Below are 15,889 nucleotides of genomic sequence, written 5' to 3' on the forward strand. Positions count from 1 at the left end.
GTCCGTTAAAAGCGCAGAGAGCATCATGAAGAACAAGGAACACACCAGGCTGGTCCGAGATACTGTTGTGAAGAAGTTTAAAGCAGGATTTGGATACAAAAAGATTTCCCAAGCTTTAAACATCCCAAGGAGCACTGTGCAAGCGATAATATTGAAATGGAAGGAGTATCAGACCACTGCAAATCTACCAAGACCTGGCCGTCCCTCTAAACTTTCAGCTCATACAAGGAGAAAACTGATCAAAGATGCAGCCAAGAGGCCCATGATCACTCTGGATGAACTGCAGAGATCTACAGCTGAGGTGGGAGACTCTGTCCATAGGACAACAATCAGTTGTATATTGCACAAATCTGGCCTTTATGGAAGAGTGGCAAGAAGAATGCCATTTCTTAAAGATATCCATAAAAAGTGTTGTTTAAAGTTTGCCACAAGCCACCTGGGAGACACACCAAACATGTGGAAGAAGGTGCTCTTGAATTGAACTTTTTGGCAACAATGCAAAACGTTATGTTTGGCGTACAAGCAACCCAGCTCATCACCCTGAACACACCATACCCACTGTCAAACATGGTGGTTGCAGCATCATGGGTTGGGCCTGCTTTTCTTCAGCAGGGACAGGGAAGATGGTTAAAATTGATGGGAAGATGGATGGAGCCAAATACAGGACCATTCTGGAAGAAAACCTGATGGAGTCTGCAAAAGACCTAAGACTGGGACGGAGATTTGTCTTCCAACAAGACAATGATACAAAACATAAAGCAAAATCTACAATGGAATGGTTAAAAAATAAACATATCCAGGTGTTAGAATGGCCAAGTCAAAGTCCAGACCTGAATCAATCGAGAATCTGTGGAAAGAACTGAAAACTGCTGTTCACAAATGCTCTCCATCCAACCTCACTGAGCTCGAGCTGTTTTGCAAGGAGGAATGGGAAAAAATTCAGTCTCTGGATGTGCAAAACTGATAGAGACATACCCCAAGCGACTTACAGCTGTAATCGCAGCAAAAGGTGGCGCTACAAAGTATTAACTTAACATTTACATTACATTTAAGTCATTTAGCAGACGCTTTTTAAAAGTAGAAGCTCAAATTGTTTGGGCACAGACCTGGATTTTAAGACAGAACACTGCAGGCCATCACTTAAAACTTCTTGTGACTCCCAAACCCGCATGCGGGATCGTAATCATCGCCTGAAAATAATTAACATGACGCAACTTAACGCGAAAATATTCCTAGTCATGAAAATCACAAATGAAATATATTGAGACACAGCTTAGCCTTTTGTTAATCACCCTGTCATCTCAGATTTTCAAAATATGATTTACAGCCAAAGCTAGACAAGCATTTGTGTAAGTTTATTGATAGCCTAGCATAGCATTATGCCTTGCTAGCAGCAGGCAACCTTGTCACAAATCAGAAAAGCAATCAAATTAAATTGTTTACCTTTGATGAACTTCGGATGTTTTCACTCACGAGACTCCCAGGTACATAGCCAAAGTTCGTTTTTTCCCAAAATATTATTTTTGTAGGCGAAATAGCTCCATTTGTTCTTCACGTTTGGCTGAGAAATCTCCCGGAAATTGCAGTAAGGAAAACGGCGAAAAATATTCCAAATTCAGTAGGGACTCATTGGAATGCAGCGCTATCAAAAACTGGGGCACTTCCAGATTGGATTTTTCTCAGGCTTTCGCCTGCAACATCAGTTCTGTTATACTCACAGACAATATATTTACAGTTTTGGAAATGTTAGAGTGTTTCCAAAGCTGTCAATTATATGCATATTCTAGCATCTTGTCCTGACAAAATATCCCGTTTTAAACAGGAACGTTTTTTTCTTCCAAAAATGTAAATACTGCCCCTAGAGTCGCAACAGGTTAAGTAGATTGCAACTTTGCCCCCTTTGGCAGTTCTATCTTGTCGGAAAATGTTATAGTTAGGGATAGAAATGTCAGGGTTTTTGGTGGCCTTCCTAAGCCAGGATTCAGACACAGCTAGGATATCCGGGTTGGCAGATTGTTTTATTCACTGCCATAGCACAAACTTAGGTAGGAGGCTTCTAATGTTAACATACATGAAACCAAGGCTTCTACGGTTACAGAAGTCAACAAATGAGAGAATCTGGGGAATAGGAGTGGAGCTTGGCACTGCAGGGCCTTCATTAACCTCCACATTACCAGAGGAACAGAGGAGGAGTAGGATAAGGGTACGGCTAAAGGCTAAAAGAACTGGTCATCTAGTACATTCAGAACAGAGTAAAAGGAGCAGATTTCTGGGCACGGTAGAATTGATTCAAGGCATAATGTACAAACAAAGGTATGGTAGGATGTGAATACAGTGGGGGTGAACCTGTGCATAGAGTGACGATGAAAGAGATTTTGTCTCTAGAAATATAATTTAAACCAGGTGATGTCACCGCATGTGTGAGAAGTGGAACTAAAGTGTTAACTAAGGCGCATTGAGTGAAATAAGGCAATAATTACTAACCAAAACAGCAATGGACAAAGCATATTGACGTTAGTGAGAGGTATGCGTAGCCGAGTGATCATAGGAGTCCAGTGAGTGGCTTCAGGCGGCTAGCGGGCCAGGGCTAGCAAGCGAGCAGAAGGGCCTTTGAGGAACGTCGCAACGGAAGAAAGTCTGTTGTGGCGTCCTCATGCTGTTACGTCGGCAGATGTATTAGCGGGGCTCCGTGTGGTAAAACAGGCCAATTGGGCAAAATAGGTATAGTGGCCTGCTATGAAGTAACCATTTCAATAGATTGTCGTTGTGACAACTGTTGATAGACAAAGCTGGTAAATTCGCTCTGGCTATCTTCTCCGATATCAGAGCACAGGCTATATTTTCAGATATGATATATTTCTCATTTTGACAGAAGTTAGATTGCGACATGTCTTAACAAAAGGCTCCACCATGCAAGTAACCATTTCAATAGCTTGTCACTGCAACAACTGATGATAGACGCAGCTGGTAAATTCACTCTGGCTGTGGGGTCTTGAAATGGAAATTGTGCTACACCAAACTGGAAGACTTCCTTGATGCCCTTCCAGACTCCCTCTGCCTACCCAAGGACGTCAGAGGACAAAAATCAGTTAACCACCAAACTGAGGAACTCAATTTAACCTTGCGCAATACCCTAGATGCAGTTGCACCCCTTAAAACTAAAAACAAACTAGCTCCCTGTTATACAGAAAATACCCGAGCTCTGAAGCAAGCTTCTAGAAAACTGGAACGGATAATGGCGCCACACCAAACAGGAAGTCTTCCGACTAGCTTGGAAAGACAGTGCCGTGCAGTATCGAAGAGCCCTCACTGCTGCTCAATCATCCTATTTTTCCAACTTAATTGATGAAAATAAGAAGAATCCACATTTTCTTTTTGATACTGTCGCAAAACTAACTAAAAAGCAACATTCCCGAAGAGAGGATGGCTTTCACTTCAGCAGTGATAAATTCATGAACTTCTTTGAGGAAAAGATCATGATCATTAGAAAGCAAATTACGGACTCCTCTTTAAATCTGCGTATTCCTTTGAATACGTTATTCCTCAATTGTCCTGAGTCTGCACAACTCTGCCAGGACCTAGGATCAAGGGTTTTTCAGGTTTTTTAGTACTATATCTCTTGACACATTGATGAAAATAATCATGGCCTCTAAACCATCAAGCTGCATACTGGACCCTATTCCAACTAAACTACTGAAAGAGTTGCTTCCCATGCTTGGCCCTCCTATGTTGAACATCATAGATGGCTGGCTCTCTATCCACCGGATGTGTACCAAACTCACTAAAAGTGTGACTAATAATGCCTCTCTTGAAAATGCCAAACTTTGACCCAGAAAGTATAAAAAACTAAATGGCTTATATCGAATCTCCCATTCCTCTCAAACATTTTAGAAAAATCTGCCGCGCAGAAACTCACTGCCTTCCTGAAGACAAACAATGTATACAAAACGCTTCAGTCTGGTCATAGCAATGAGACTGCACTTGTAAAGGTGGTAAATTACCATTTAATGGTGTCAGACCGAGGCTCTGCATCTGTCCTCGTGCTCCTAGACCTTAGTGCTCCTTCTGATACCATCGATCACCATGTTCTTTTGGAGAGATTGGAAACCCAAATTGGTCTACACGGACAAGTTCTGGCCTGGTTTAGATCTTATCTGTCGGAAAGATATCAGTTTGTCTTGTTGTCCTCTGACAAATCAACTGCACAGTACATTTCAGTGTTCCTCAATGTTCCATTTTAGGACCACTATTGTTTTCACTGTATATTTTACCTCTTGGTGATGTAATTCAGAAACATAATGTTAACTTTCACTGCTATGTGGATGACACACAGCTGTACATTTCAACGAAACATGGTGAAGCCCCAAAATTGCCCTCCCTGGAAGCCTGTGTTTCAAACATAAGGAAGTGGATGGCTGCAAATGTTCTACTTTTAAACTCGGACAAAACAAAGATGCTTGTTTTAGGTCCCAAGAAACAAAGAGATCTTCTGTTGAATCTGACAATTAATCTTGATGGTTGTACAGTCTATTAAAAAAAACTGAAATACCTCGGCGTTCCTGTGGACCCTGATCTCTCTTTTGACGAACTTATCAAGACTGTTTCAAGGACAGCTTTTTTCCATCTACATAACACTACACATGCTTTTGTCACTTCTAGGTTAGACTACTGCAATGCTCTAGTTTCCGGCTACCCGATTAAAGCACTAAACAAACTTCAGTTAGTGATATACATGGCTGATAGAATCTAGACTAGAACCCCAAAATTGTATCATATTATTCCAGTGCTAGCCTCTCTACACTGGCTTCCTGTTAAGGCAAGGGCTGAACTCAAGGTTATACTTCTAACATAAAAAAACATTATATGGGCTCGCTCCTACCTATCTTTCCGATTTGGTCCTGACGTACATACCTACATATACACTACGGTCACAAGATGCAGGCCTCCTTACTGTTCCTAGAATTTCTAAGCAAAGAGCTGGAGGCAGGACTTTCTCCTATAGATCTCAATTTTTATGCAATGGTCTGCCTACCCATGTGAGAGACGCAGACTCGGTCTCACCCTTTAAGGTTCTGGAGTGGCCTAGCCAGTCTCTAGACCTTAATTCCATAGAAAATCTGTGGAGGGAGCTGAAGGTTCGAATTGCCAAACGTCAGCCTCGAAACCCTGCAAAGAGGAGTGGGACAAAATCCCTCCTGAGATGTGTGCAAACCTGGTGGCTAACTACAAGAAACGTCTGACCTCTGATTACCAACAAGGGTTTTTCCACCAAGTACTAAGTCATGTTTTGCAGAGGGGTCAAATACTTATTTCACTCATTAAAATGCAAATCTATTTATATAATTTTTGACATGCGTTTTTTTGGATCTCTCACTGTTCAAATAAACTTACCTTTAAAATCATAGACTAATCATTTCTTTGTCAGTGGGCAAACATACAAAATCAGCAGGGGATCAAATACTTTCCCCCCCTCACTGTACGCACACACATCCTCACCTGCAGCACGGCGCTCTGGTCAAAGTTATATGCGCTGGGTCGTCCCTCCAAAGTAGAGAAGGCCACGTTGCCCCCAGTCAAAGGGGAGATGTCACTGAACTCGTCTGTGCACAATGCCATCCTCTCGTCGTCACCCGGGCGGATATATCCCTTGGCGTTCTTCCCGTAGGTCTTGCTACAGGAGGCGCTGTAGTACTGGTAGGGCACCCATGGTCCATCCTGATTTGTCCGCTTGTAGATGGCAAAGCTCTCCGGTCGGCTGGTGTAGAACTTGAGCCGCACGTAGGTGATCTCAAAGGCCTTACCTGTGGAGATACAGAAGTTAGTATACTACAGTGTGAAGGGATGCAGGAATTAGTATGTACACTACAGTGTGTAAATACAAATGCATTTCAGCAGCAAACTTTCTGTCCCCCTCCATTTCTCCCCACAGAAACAGACTTGGTCTAATTGTTTGCGACACACATTGGTTGCTAATCATGCTATCGTTAGTTCAATTAAATATGACATTTTATAACTTTATAACATATAAAAGGACAAATGCATGAGTCTGTTTATCACTATGATTTATGTAGAAATGAAAGTTTCTTATTCTACTCTCCACCGCTGCCCCCTTCTCACGATCCAACTCAATCGTCAAGTTTGCAGACGACACAACAGTAGTAGGCTTGATTACCAGGGCCCTTGGAATGTGGTGTCAGGAAAATAACCTCTCACTCAACGTCTACAAAATAAAGGAGATTATCGTAGACCTTCAGGAAACAGCAGAGGGAGCACCCCCCCTATCCACATCGACGGGACAGTAGTGGAGAAGGAGGAAAGTTAAGTTTCTCGGCAAACACATCACAGACGAACTGAAATGGTCCACCCACACAGACTGTGGTGAAGGCACACTAGTGCCTATTCAACCTCAGGAGGCTGAAGAAATGTGGCTTGTCACCTAAAGCACACAAACTTTTACAGACACAATTGAGAGCATCCTGTCGGCCTGTATCACCGCCTGGTATGACAAATGCACCTCCCACAAGTGCAAGGCTCTCCAGAGGGTGAACAACGCGGCCCCGGGGGTAAACTACCTGCCCCCCAGGACACCTACATCACCCAATGTCATAGGTGGGCCAAAAAGATCATCAAGGACAACAACCACCCGAGCCACTGCCTGTTCACCCCGCTACCATCCAGAAGATGAGGTTAGTACAGGTGCATCAAAGCAAATCAAATCAAATTTTATTTGTCACATACACATGGTTAGCAGATGTTAATGCAAGTGTAACGAAATGCTTGTGATTCTAGTTCCGACAATGCAGTAATAACCAACAAGTAATCTAACTAACAATTCCAAAACTACTGTCTTATGCACACAAGTGTAAGGGGATAAAGAATATGTACATAAAGATATATGAATGAGTGATGGTACAGAGCGGCATAGGCAAGATACAGTAGATGGTATCGAGTACAGTATATACAAATGAGATGAGTATGTAAACAAAGTGGCATAGTTAAAGTGGCTAGTGATACATGTATTACATAAAGATGAGGTAGATGATATAGAGTACAGTATATACGTATGCATATGAGATGAATAATGTAGGGTATGTAAACATTATATTAGGTAGCATTGTTTAAAGTGGCTAGTGATATATTTGACATCATTTCCCATCAATTCCCATTATTAAAGTGGCTGGAGTTGAGTCAGTGTGTTGGCAGCAGCCACTCAATGTTAGTGGTGGCTGTTTAACAGTCTGATGGCCTTGAGATAGATGCTGTTTTTCAGTCTCTCGGTCCCAGCTTTGATGCACCTGTACTGACCTCGCCTTCTGGATGATAGTGGGGTGAGGCAGTGGCTCGGGTGGTTGTTGTCCTTGATGATCTTTATGGCCTTCCTGTAACATCGGGTAGTGTAGGTGTCCTGTAGGGCAGGTAGTTTGCCCCCGGTGATGCGTTGTGCAGACCTCACTACCCTCTGGAGAGCCTTACGGTTGTGGGCGGAGCAGTTGCCGTACCAGGCGGTGATACAGCCCGCCAGGATGCTCTCGATTGTGCATCTGTAGAAGTTTGTGAGTGCTTTTGGTGACAAGCCGAATTTCTTCAGCCTCCTGAGGTTGAAGAGGTGCTGCTGCGCCTTCTTCACGATGCTGTCTGTGTGGGTGGACCAATTCAGTTTGTCTGTGATGTGTACGCCGAGGAACTTAAAACTTACTACCCTCTCCACTACTGTTCCATCGATGTTGATAGGGGGGTGTTCCTTCTGCTGTTTCCTGAAGTCAACAATCATCTCCTTATTATTATTTTCCTGACACCACACTCCGAGGGCCCTCACCTCCTCCCTGTAGGCCATCTCGTCGTTGTTGGTAATCAAGCCTACCACTGTTGTGTCGTCCACAAACTTGATGATTTAGCGGGAGGCGTGCGTGGCCACGCAGTCGTGGGTGAAGAGGGAGTACAGGAGAGGGCTCAGAACGCACCCTTGTGGGGCCCCAGTGTTAAGGATAAGCGGGGTGGAGATGTTGTTGCCTACCCTCACCACCTGGGGGCGGCCCGTCAGGAAGTCCAGTACCCAGTTACACAGGGCGGGGTCGAGACCTAGGGTCTCGAGCTTGATGACGAGCTTGGAGGGTACTATGGTGTAGTCTGTAGTCGATGAACAGCATTCTCACATAGGTATTCCTCTTGTCCAGATGGGTTAGGGCAGTGTGCAGTGTGGTTTAGATTGCATCGTCTGTGGACCTATTTGGGCGGTAAGCAAATTGGAGTGGGTCTAGGGTGTCAGGTAGGGTGGAGGTGATATGGTCCTTGACTAGTCTCTCAAAGCACTTCATGATGACAGAAGTGAGTGCTACGGGCGGTTGTCGTTTAGCTCAGTTACCTTAGCTTTCTTGGGAACAGGAACTATGGTGTCCCTCTTGAAGCATGTGGGAACAGCAGACTGGGATAGGGATTGATTGAATATGTCCGTAAACACACCAGCCAGCTGGTCTGTGCATGCTCTGAGGGTGCGGCTGGGGATGCCGTCTGGGCCTGCATCCTTGCGAGGGTTAACACGTTTAAATGTTTTACTCACATCGGCTGCAGTGAAGGAGAGTCCGCATGTTTTGGTTGCGGGCCGTGTCAGTGGCACTGTATTATCCTCAAAGCGGGAAAAAAGTTAGTTAGTCTGCCTGGGAGCAAGACATCCTGGTCTGTGACTGGGCTGGTTTTCTTTTTGTAATCCGTGATTGACTGTAGACCCTGCCACATACCTCGTGTCTGAGCCGTTGAATTGAGATTCTACTTTGTCTCTATACTGACGCTTAGCTTGTTTGATTGCCTTGCGGAGGGAATAGCTACACTGTTTGTATTCGGTCATGTTTCCAGTCACCTTGCCCTGATTAAAAGCAGTGGTTCGCGCTTTCAGTTTCACGCGAATGCTGCCATCAATCCACGGTTTCTGGTTTGGGAATGTTTTAATCATTGCTATGGGAACGACATCTTCAAAGCATGTTCTAATGAACTCGCACACCAAATCAGCGTATTCGTCAATGTTGTTGTCTGACGCAATACGAAACATATCCCAGTCCACGTGATGGAAGCAGTCTTATAGTGTGGAATCAGATTGGTCGGACCAGCGTTGAACAGACCTCAGCGTGGGGGCTTCTTGTTTTAGTTTCTGTCTGTAGGCAGGGATCAACAAGATGGAGTCGTGGTCAGCTTTTCCGAAAGGAGGGCGGGGCAGGGCCTTATATGCGTCGCGGAAGTTAGAAAAGCAATGATCCAAGGTTTTGCCAGCCCTGGTTGTGCAATCGATATGCTGATACAATTTAGGGAGTCTTGTTTTCAGATTAGCCTTGTTAAAATCCCCAGCTACAATGAATGCAACCTCAGGATATGTGGATTCCAGTTTGCAAAGAGTCAAATAAAGTTTGTTCAGAGCCATCGATGTGTCTGCTTGGGGGAATATATACGGCTGTGATTATAATCGAAGAGAATTCCCTTAGTAGATAATGCGGTCGACATTTGATTGTGAGGAATTCTAAATCAGGTGAACAGAAGGACTTGAGTTCCTGTATGTTTTTGTGACCACGCCACGTCTCGTTAGCCATAAGGCATACGCCCCCGCCCCTCCTCTCACCAGAAAGATGTTTGTTTCTGTCGGCGCGATGCATGGAGAAACCAGCTGGCTGCACCGACTCCGATAGCGTCTCTCCAGTGAGCCATGTTTCCGTGAAGCAAAGAACGTTACAGTCTCTGATGTCCCTCTGGAATGCTACCCTTGCTCGGATTACATCAACCTTGTTGTCAAGAGACAGGACATTGGCGAGAAGTATACAAGGGAGTGGTGCACGATGTGCCCGTCTCCGGAGTCTGACCAGAAGACCGCTTCGTTTCCCTATTTTACGAAGTCGTTTTTTTGGGTCGCCGGCTGGGATCCATTCCGTTGTCCTGGGTGAAAGGCAGAACACAGGATCCGCTTTGCGAAAGTCATATTCTTGGTCGTACTGATGGTGAGTTGATGCTGCTCTTATATTCAGTAGTTCTTCTCGACTGTATGTAATGAAACCAAAAGCAGGGACCAAGAGACTGAAAAACAGCTTCTATCTCAAGGCCATCAGACTGTTAAACAGACATCCCTAACAGAGAGAGGCTGCTGCCTAAATAGAGACTTGAAATAAATAGATCACTAGTCACTTTAATAATGGCACTCTAATAATGTTTACATATCTTGCATTACTCATCTCATATGAATATATTGTATTTTATACCATCTATTGCATCTTGTCTTTGCCGCTCTGTCATCGCTCATCCATATATTTATATGTATATATTCTTATTCTAACCCTTTACTCCAGATTTGTGTGTATTAGGTAGTTGTGGAATTGTTAGATTACATGTTAGATATTGCTGCACTGTCTGAACTAAACTCAGCAAAGAAAGAAATGTCCCTTTTTCAGGACCATTTCTTTCAAAGATAATTCGTAAAAGTCCAAATAACTTCACAGATCTTCGTTGTAAAGGGTTTAAACCCTCCCGCCGTCCTTGTATTGTGCCTACACCCCGTGTCACCCTTTCCCGTCTTGGCTAAACGCCCGATGGGCACAAGTGTGACAGTATGCGTGTGAACAGCCTTTGCAGATGTATTTCCTACACCTGCAGCACACCGTGTGTGTCTTGGAGTCCTTCTTGGGTGGGCAGAGCTGACACCTCTTCCCCTTACTTGCCGCGGTGGGGCAGCGAGCGTGGAGGAGGCCGGGCACTCTGTAGGACGGGCTGCTCAAGTTGTTGATCACGAGCCGCCTTAGCACTCTGATGCCGCTTCCGTGCGGGGGAGATGCTGCCTTCTTTGGATCAATGGCTAAACAAGTGCCTTTCCCAGCTGCTCCATGAACACCCTCCTCTTGTTCCACTTCCCAGGCATCAAGTCAGGCTTTATCTCTCGCCATATGAGTAAGGCATTGTAGGACACATCGAGGATGTCGTGGAAGATGACCAGGGGCCAGTGAGTAGTCATCCGTCTGCACCTTGAGTACTTGTGAAAGACCTTGAGCGGCATGGTAGCACGGAACACGGTTCTTGCTGCTCTCCGCGTCCCACAAGCTGGCCGCGACATCGCATCAGGACCCGTAGACGACCACTAGGATCAGCAGCCCTACGTAGGCCCGCAGGTCCGTTGCGTCCATGGCTCGCCAGCCGTCGCCGTATTTTCTCGCCCCCTGCAGATTTGTCATGTCCACAATGATCCTTTCTATTGCCGGCGTGACGAACAGGTGGAAGGTGGGCGCGCGACACGACAAAGGCTGTGGGGCTCGGCGTCAAGGCCGGCTCAGCGTGGCAGATCACACGGGCTCTGTCGCGGCGGCGATAGGCCACGGGGGACCATTTGATTTTGCAGTTTTTTGACAGCAATGTCTCCCTTTCGGCTTGGGCGTAGGCCACCTCTTCCTCCGGGAGAGCGACTGCGATACGTCATCGGCCTCCTCCTCGCGCTTGTATTCCTTCCCGTCTTCGTCTTCCGAAACCTCTTCCTCCTCCTCCTCGGAATCAGAGTAGTCTTGATCGACGCTGGAGAAGATCTGTTCTAGGACCTGCGCCGCGCATTTCCCATGGTGGCTTGTGTCCACTGATTAGGTCCACTGAGCAGTGGGGAAGAGCACACGGCCCGGGGAGCTGACGACTTTGTGTGTTGCTGACAATATTAGTATCGTCTCTACGGCCAGCTTACAAGGGAGACTAGGTGAATCAACGGGGCATGCGTTCGCCCCTGTCGCACCACTGAGAGTGTGTAGCCGTGTGCCGTGTGCAGTTCACCCCTGATGCACCACTGGCTGGCTGCCCTCTTGCACACCGTGGGACATGTCCGGGCATGTGTAGCCGTGCCTGCTGTTCACCCCTGTCAGAGCACCGCTGGGCTTGTGTAGCCATGTGCACTACATGGACCGCTGAACTCAGGGGCCTTGCTCTACCTGCACACAGGACAGCGGGAGGCCTTTACACAGCCTCTCCTACTGCCTCGCTCTCACCGCGGGGGAGTGCCACACACACACACACACACACACACACACGCAGTAGACACAATAACATACACCTTACTAGTGGCTGGCTGGCTGGGTCACTCTGACCCGAGCACAGAGGGGACTCCTCGAAAGACAGGGCCTGGGTCACTCTGACCCCAGGATGGAGGGGGAGCCCCGCCTCACACAGTAGACACAATAACATACACCTCGCTAGTGGCTGGCTGGGTCACTCTGACCCAGAGCACAGAGGGGGAGCCCTCGAACACCACCTCGCCACTCTTAGTAGACACAATAACATAGACCTTGCTAGTGCTGGCCGGCTGTCTGCGTCACTCTGACCCCGAGCACAGAGGGGACCACTCCAAACGCAGGGCCTGGGTCACTCTGACCCGAGGACGACGGGAGGCATAAACACGGTTCCCATGCTGTTGAATGAACCATCAACAATTAATGAACGGTCGTTAAGACACCAACAGCTTACAGACGGTAGGCAATTAAGGTCACAGTTAGGACACAACTTAGGACACTAAAGAGGCCTTTCTATGTACTCTGAAAAACACTAAAAGAAAGACGTCCAGGGTCCCTGCTGGTCTGTGTGAACGTCCTTAGGCATGCTGCAGGGAAGCATGAGGACTGCAGATGTGGCCAGGGCAATAAATTGCAATGTCCATACTGTGAGACGCCTAAGACATCGCTACAGGGAGAAAGGACAGACAGCTGATTGTCCTCGCAGTGGCAGACCATTTGTAACAACACCTGCACAGGATCGGTACATCTGAATATCACACCTGCAGGACAGGATGGCAATAACAACTGCCCAAGTTACACCAGGAATGCACAATCTCTCTGTCAACTCTCACACTGTCCACTATAGGCAGAGAGAGGCTGGACTGAGGGCTTGTAGGCCTGTTGTAAGGCAGGTCCTCACCAGACATCACCGGGAACAACGTCACCTATGGGCACAAACCCACCGTCGCTAGACCAGACAGGACTGGCAAAACGTGCTCTTCACTGACGAGTCACCGTTTTGTTTCTCCAGGGGTGATGGTCAGATTCGCGTTTATCGTAGAAAGAATGAGCGTTACACCGAGGCCTGTATACTGGAGCCGGATCGATTTGGAGGTGGAGGGTCTGTCATGATCTGGGGCGGTGTGTCACAGCATCATCGGACTGAGCTTGTTGTCATTGCTTGTTATACCATCCAGAATGACCTCACAAAATGCTAAATGATATGACATGATTATTGTTTCATTCTTTATGTTAGAAATATTGTTACAATGTCCAATCTTTACATGTTAATGTTTTGGCAAGTCTCTCTCTGTTGTAACACTCACATTCCATTCTCAATACTGCAAAGGCAAGGGAGAGAAAGTTTACGACCGGCCGTTATGTAATAAAACCGCCACAACTTCCACCCTTCCTCTCTTGTGGGAGAGAGGAGGGGGGGTGGCTATCTTTGATCCTCACCCAGGAGTGAGAGTCATGACAGAAGCAACATGTGAAGCAACATGTAATAACATAAAACAACACATGACAACACGTGAACACATGTGAAAACACAATCTCAGGATATAAATGTGACAACCTGGGGAGGAACAATTTCTCTATGTGGTACCATGACACTACACATGACAACATTTGAGTGCATGTGAAAACCCAGGTGTCAAATGTAATTTGGAATGTTTTACATTGAAAGGAATAATTGACATTGATGGAAAAAGTACCCAATTGTCATACTTGAGTAAAAATAAAGATATCTTAATAGAATGACTCACGTAAAAGTCACCCAGGGATTGCCAGAGGCACAGTCCAACACCCAGACATCATTTACAAAAACATTTGTGTTTAGTGGGGTGTTCCCTTGATAAGTGAGTGAATTGGACAATTCCTATGTCCTGCTAAGAATTAAAAAAGTAACAAGTACTTTTGGTTGTCAAGGAAAATGTATGTAGTAAAAACTACACTATTTTCTTCAGGAATGTAGTGAAGTAAAAGTAAACATTGTCAAAAATATAAATAGTAAAGTACAGATACCCCAAAACGACTTACTTAAGTACTTTACACCACTGCCGTTCTTAGAACATTGTGTTATGGTTCCCTGGACCATTTCTAGTTGCAGTGAAAATATGGTAAATCTACAACTAGTTACTGTATTTTCACAGTTAAAAGCAAGTGCTAATGTTAAAGTACAGTATGCTGCTGTATGTTAATTACTTCAGACAAAACCTCACTTAACATTTCAATTCACAACCTCTTTATTACTGACTATCTGAAGTTCCTGTTGTGCCACAAGGTTTGTGGACATAATGGAGACTGGCAAGAATACATTTCTGCACTTTGCCTAAACTTGCTAAAAAAAAAGTTAAATAAACTGTATACAACAACTTGTTTGTGCTATATCTATAAAATGACAGTATGCTACTGTATTCTGATTTCAAATAATGTAAAAAATATTGTACTGTGCACACACTTGCGACTCCTTAAGTGGGATTTGAAATCTTAACCTTTTGATCAGTAGCAACCTGAAATGTCCTGCCTTGAGGGCCTGCTTGGTGTCACACTTTTTCTCCATCCCTAGCAAACACAGCTGATTAATAAAATTGCATTCTAAACTGAAGATCGTGATTAGGTGATTATTGTAGTCAGGTGTGTTAGCTGGAGCTGGGTAAAAACTGTGACAGCAATCAGGCCCTTCAGGACTGGAATTTCCCACCCCCAAAGCTACACCACCATATTTGTGAGTGTGAAACAGATATCGCCACACGCTTATTGGCAAGAATGCATTTCTACACTTTCCTCAAAGCTGCACAGAATCAAGTAAATAATTATCAAATTATCATCACCAACGTAACCAAGGACACTTGATGTAGAGTATACTGTACATTAATTATTTGAACTTGCTACCTCTTGGTTGGGAGTGCATAGATGCTTCTGCAGTGCAACCAGGTTAATACGTATGAATAATATATTTCATAAAATGAGGGTATGGTTTGAGAACAGTGTTTTTACCTGGTGTAAAAAAAAGGTAAACATCAAATCAATTTTTATTGGTCACATACACGTGTTTAGCAGATGTTATTGTGGGTGTGGTGAAATGCATATGAACTCGCATTGTACAGTTTGGTACCTTGTGGGTGTAATGGGAAATTTTTCTACACAATATTTCAAATATAAGGTACGATCGTCACTGCGCTTTGATAGGTGGGACAGTGTACTGGTGGGGCTCATTAGCACATTTGGGGACACAGTCAAATATATGTGTATTTTATGCCAACCTTCAGTGAAATTGTATCAGTTTATGTGTTTGATGGTTATGCCAATGCAAGTAGAGCACCTCATTTGACAGTCTGTTGTAGACACATAGGCACTAGAAGTTCTCAACTGGTACTACAAAATTGCCAGTGCTAAACCTTAACATTTAATGCCTATACAACAGAAATGATCAACCGGAATGACATTTTCTCTCATGGGTGGCCAAAATTAACCATCTGAAATCCCCAGCCCTACTAAACCATGCCTCCAGTCTCTGATCTGACCCGGTGGATCATAGCTCAACTACCCAACTAAGTGACCTAAATGGCTGGGTTAAAAATAATCCATTGTGTGTTCTGTCCACTACATTGTCATGACTCTCTTGGTCGAGGATCCAACGCCTCAGATCAGCTTGGTAAATAGCTGACTACAACCAGACCCTCTTACCCACAGAAGAGGGGAGGGAGGGGGGGGCGGGACGGTTTTGACACCTGTCTTAAATTCGAAGGCGGAAGGGGAATCTCCAGTGGTGGCAGTATCATGCTGCAGGGATGTTTTTCATCGGCAGGGACTGGGAAACCGGTCCGAATTGATGGAATGATGGAATGGCATTAAATACAGGGAAATTCTTGAGGGAAACCTTTTTCAGTCTT

The 15,889-nt window shown here is 45.2% G+C and overlaps 1 protein-coding gene across 1 annotated transcript in view; it reads right to left on the minus strand.

The window, feature by feature from the left end:
- Positions 1-15,889, minus strand: part of LOC135544568 (laminin subunit gamma-3-like) — a 269,997-nt gene that overhangs the window by 215,202 nt on the left and 38,906 nt on the right. Inside the window, exon 2 of the mRNA XM_064972283.1 lies at positions 5,497-5,801. Within this exon, the coding sequence (XP_064828355.1) occupies positions 5,497-5,801 (305 nt within the window). The remainder of the gene's footprint in view (positions 1-5,496; positions 5,802-15,889) is intronic.

The sequence above is a fragment of the Oncorhynchus masou genome, chromosome 8 (assembly GCF_036934945.1).
Source record: "Oncorhynchus masou masou isolate Uvic2021 chromosome 8, UVic_Omas_1.1, whole genome shotgun sequence".
NCBI lineage: Eukaryota > Metazoa > Chordata > Actinopteri > Salmoniformes > Salmonidae > Oncorhynchus > Oncorhynchus masou.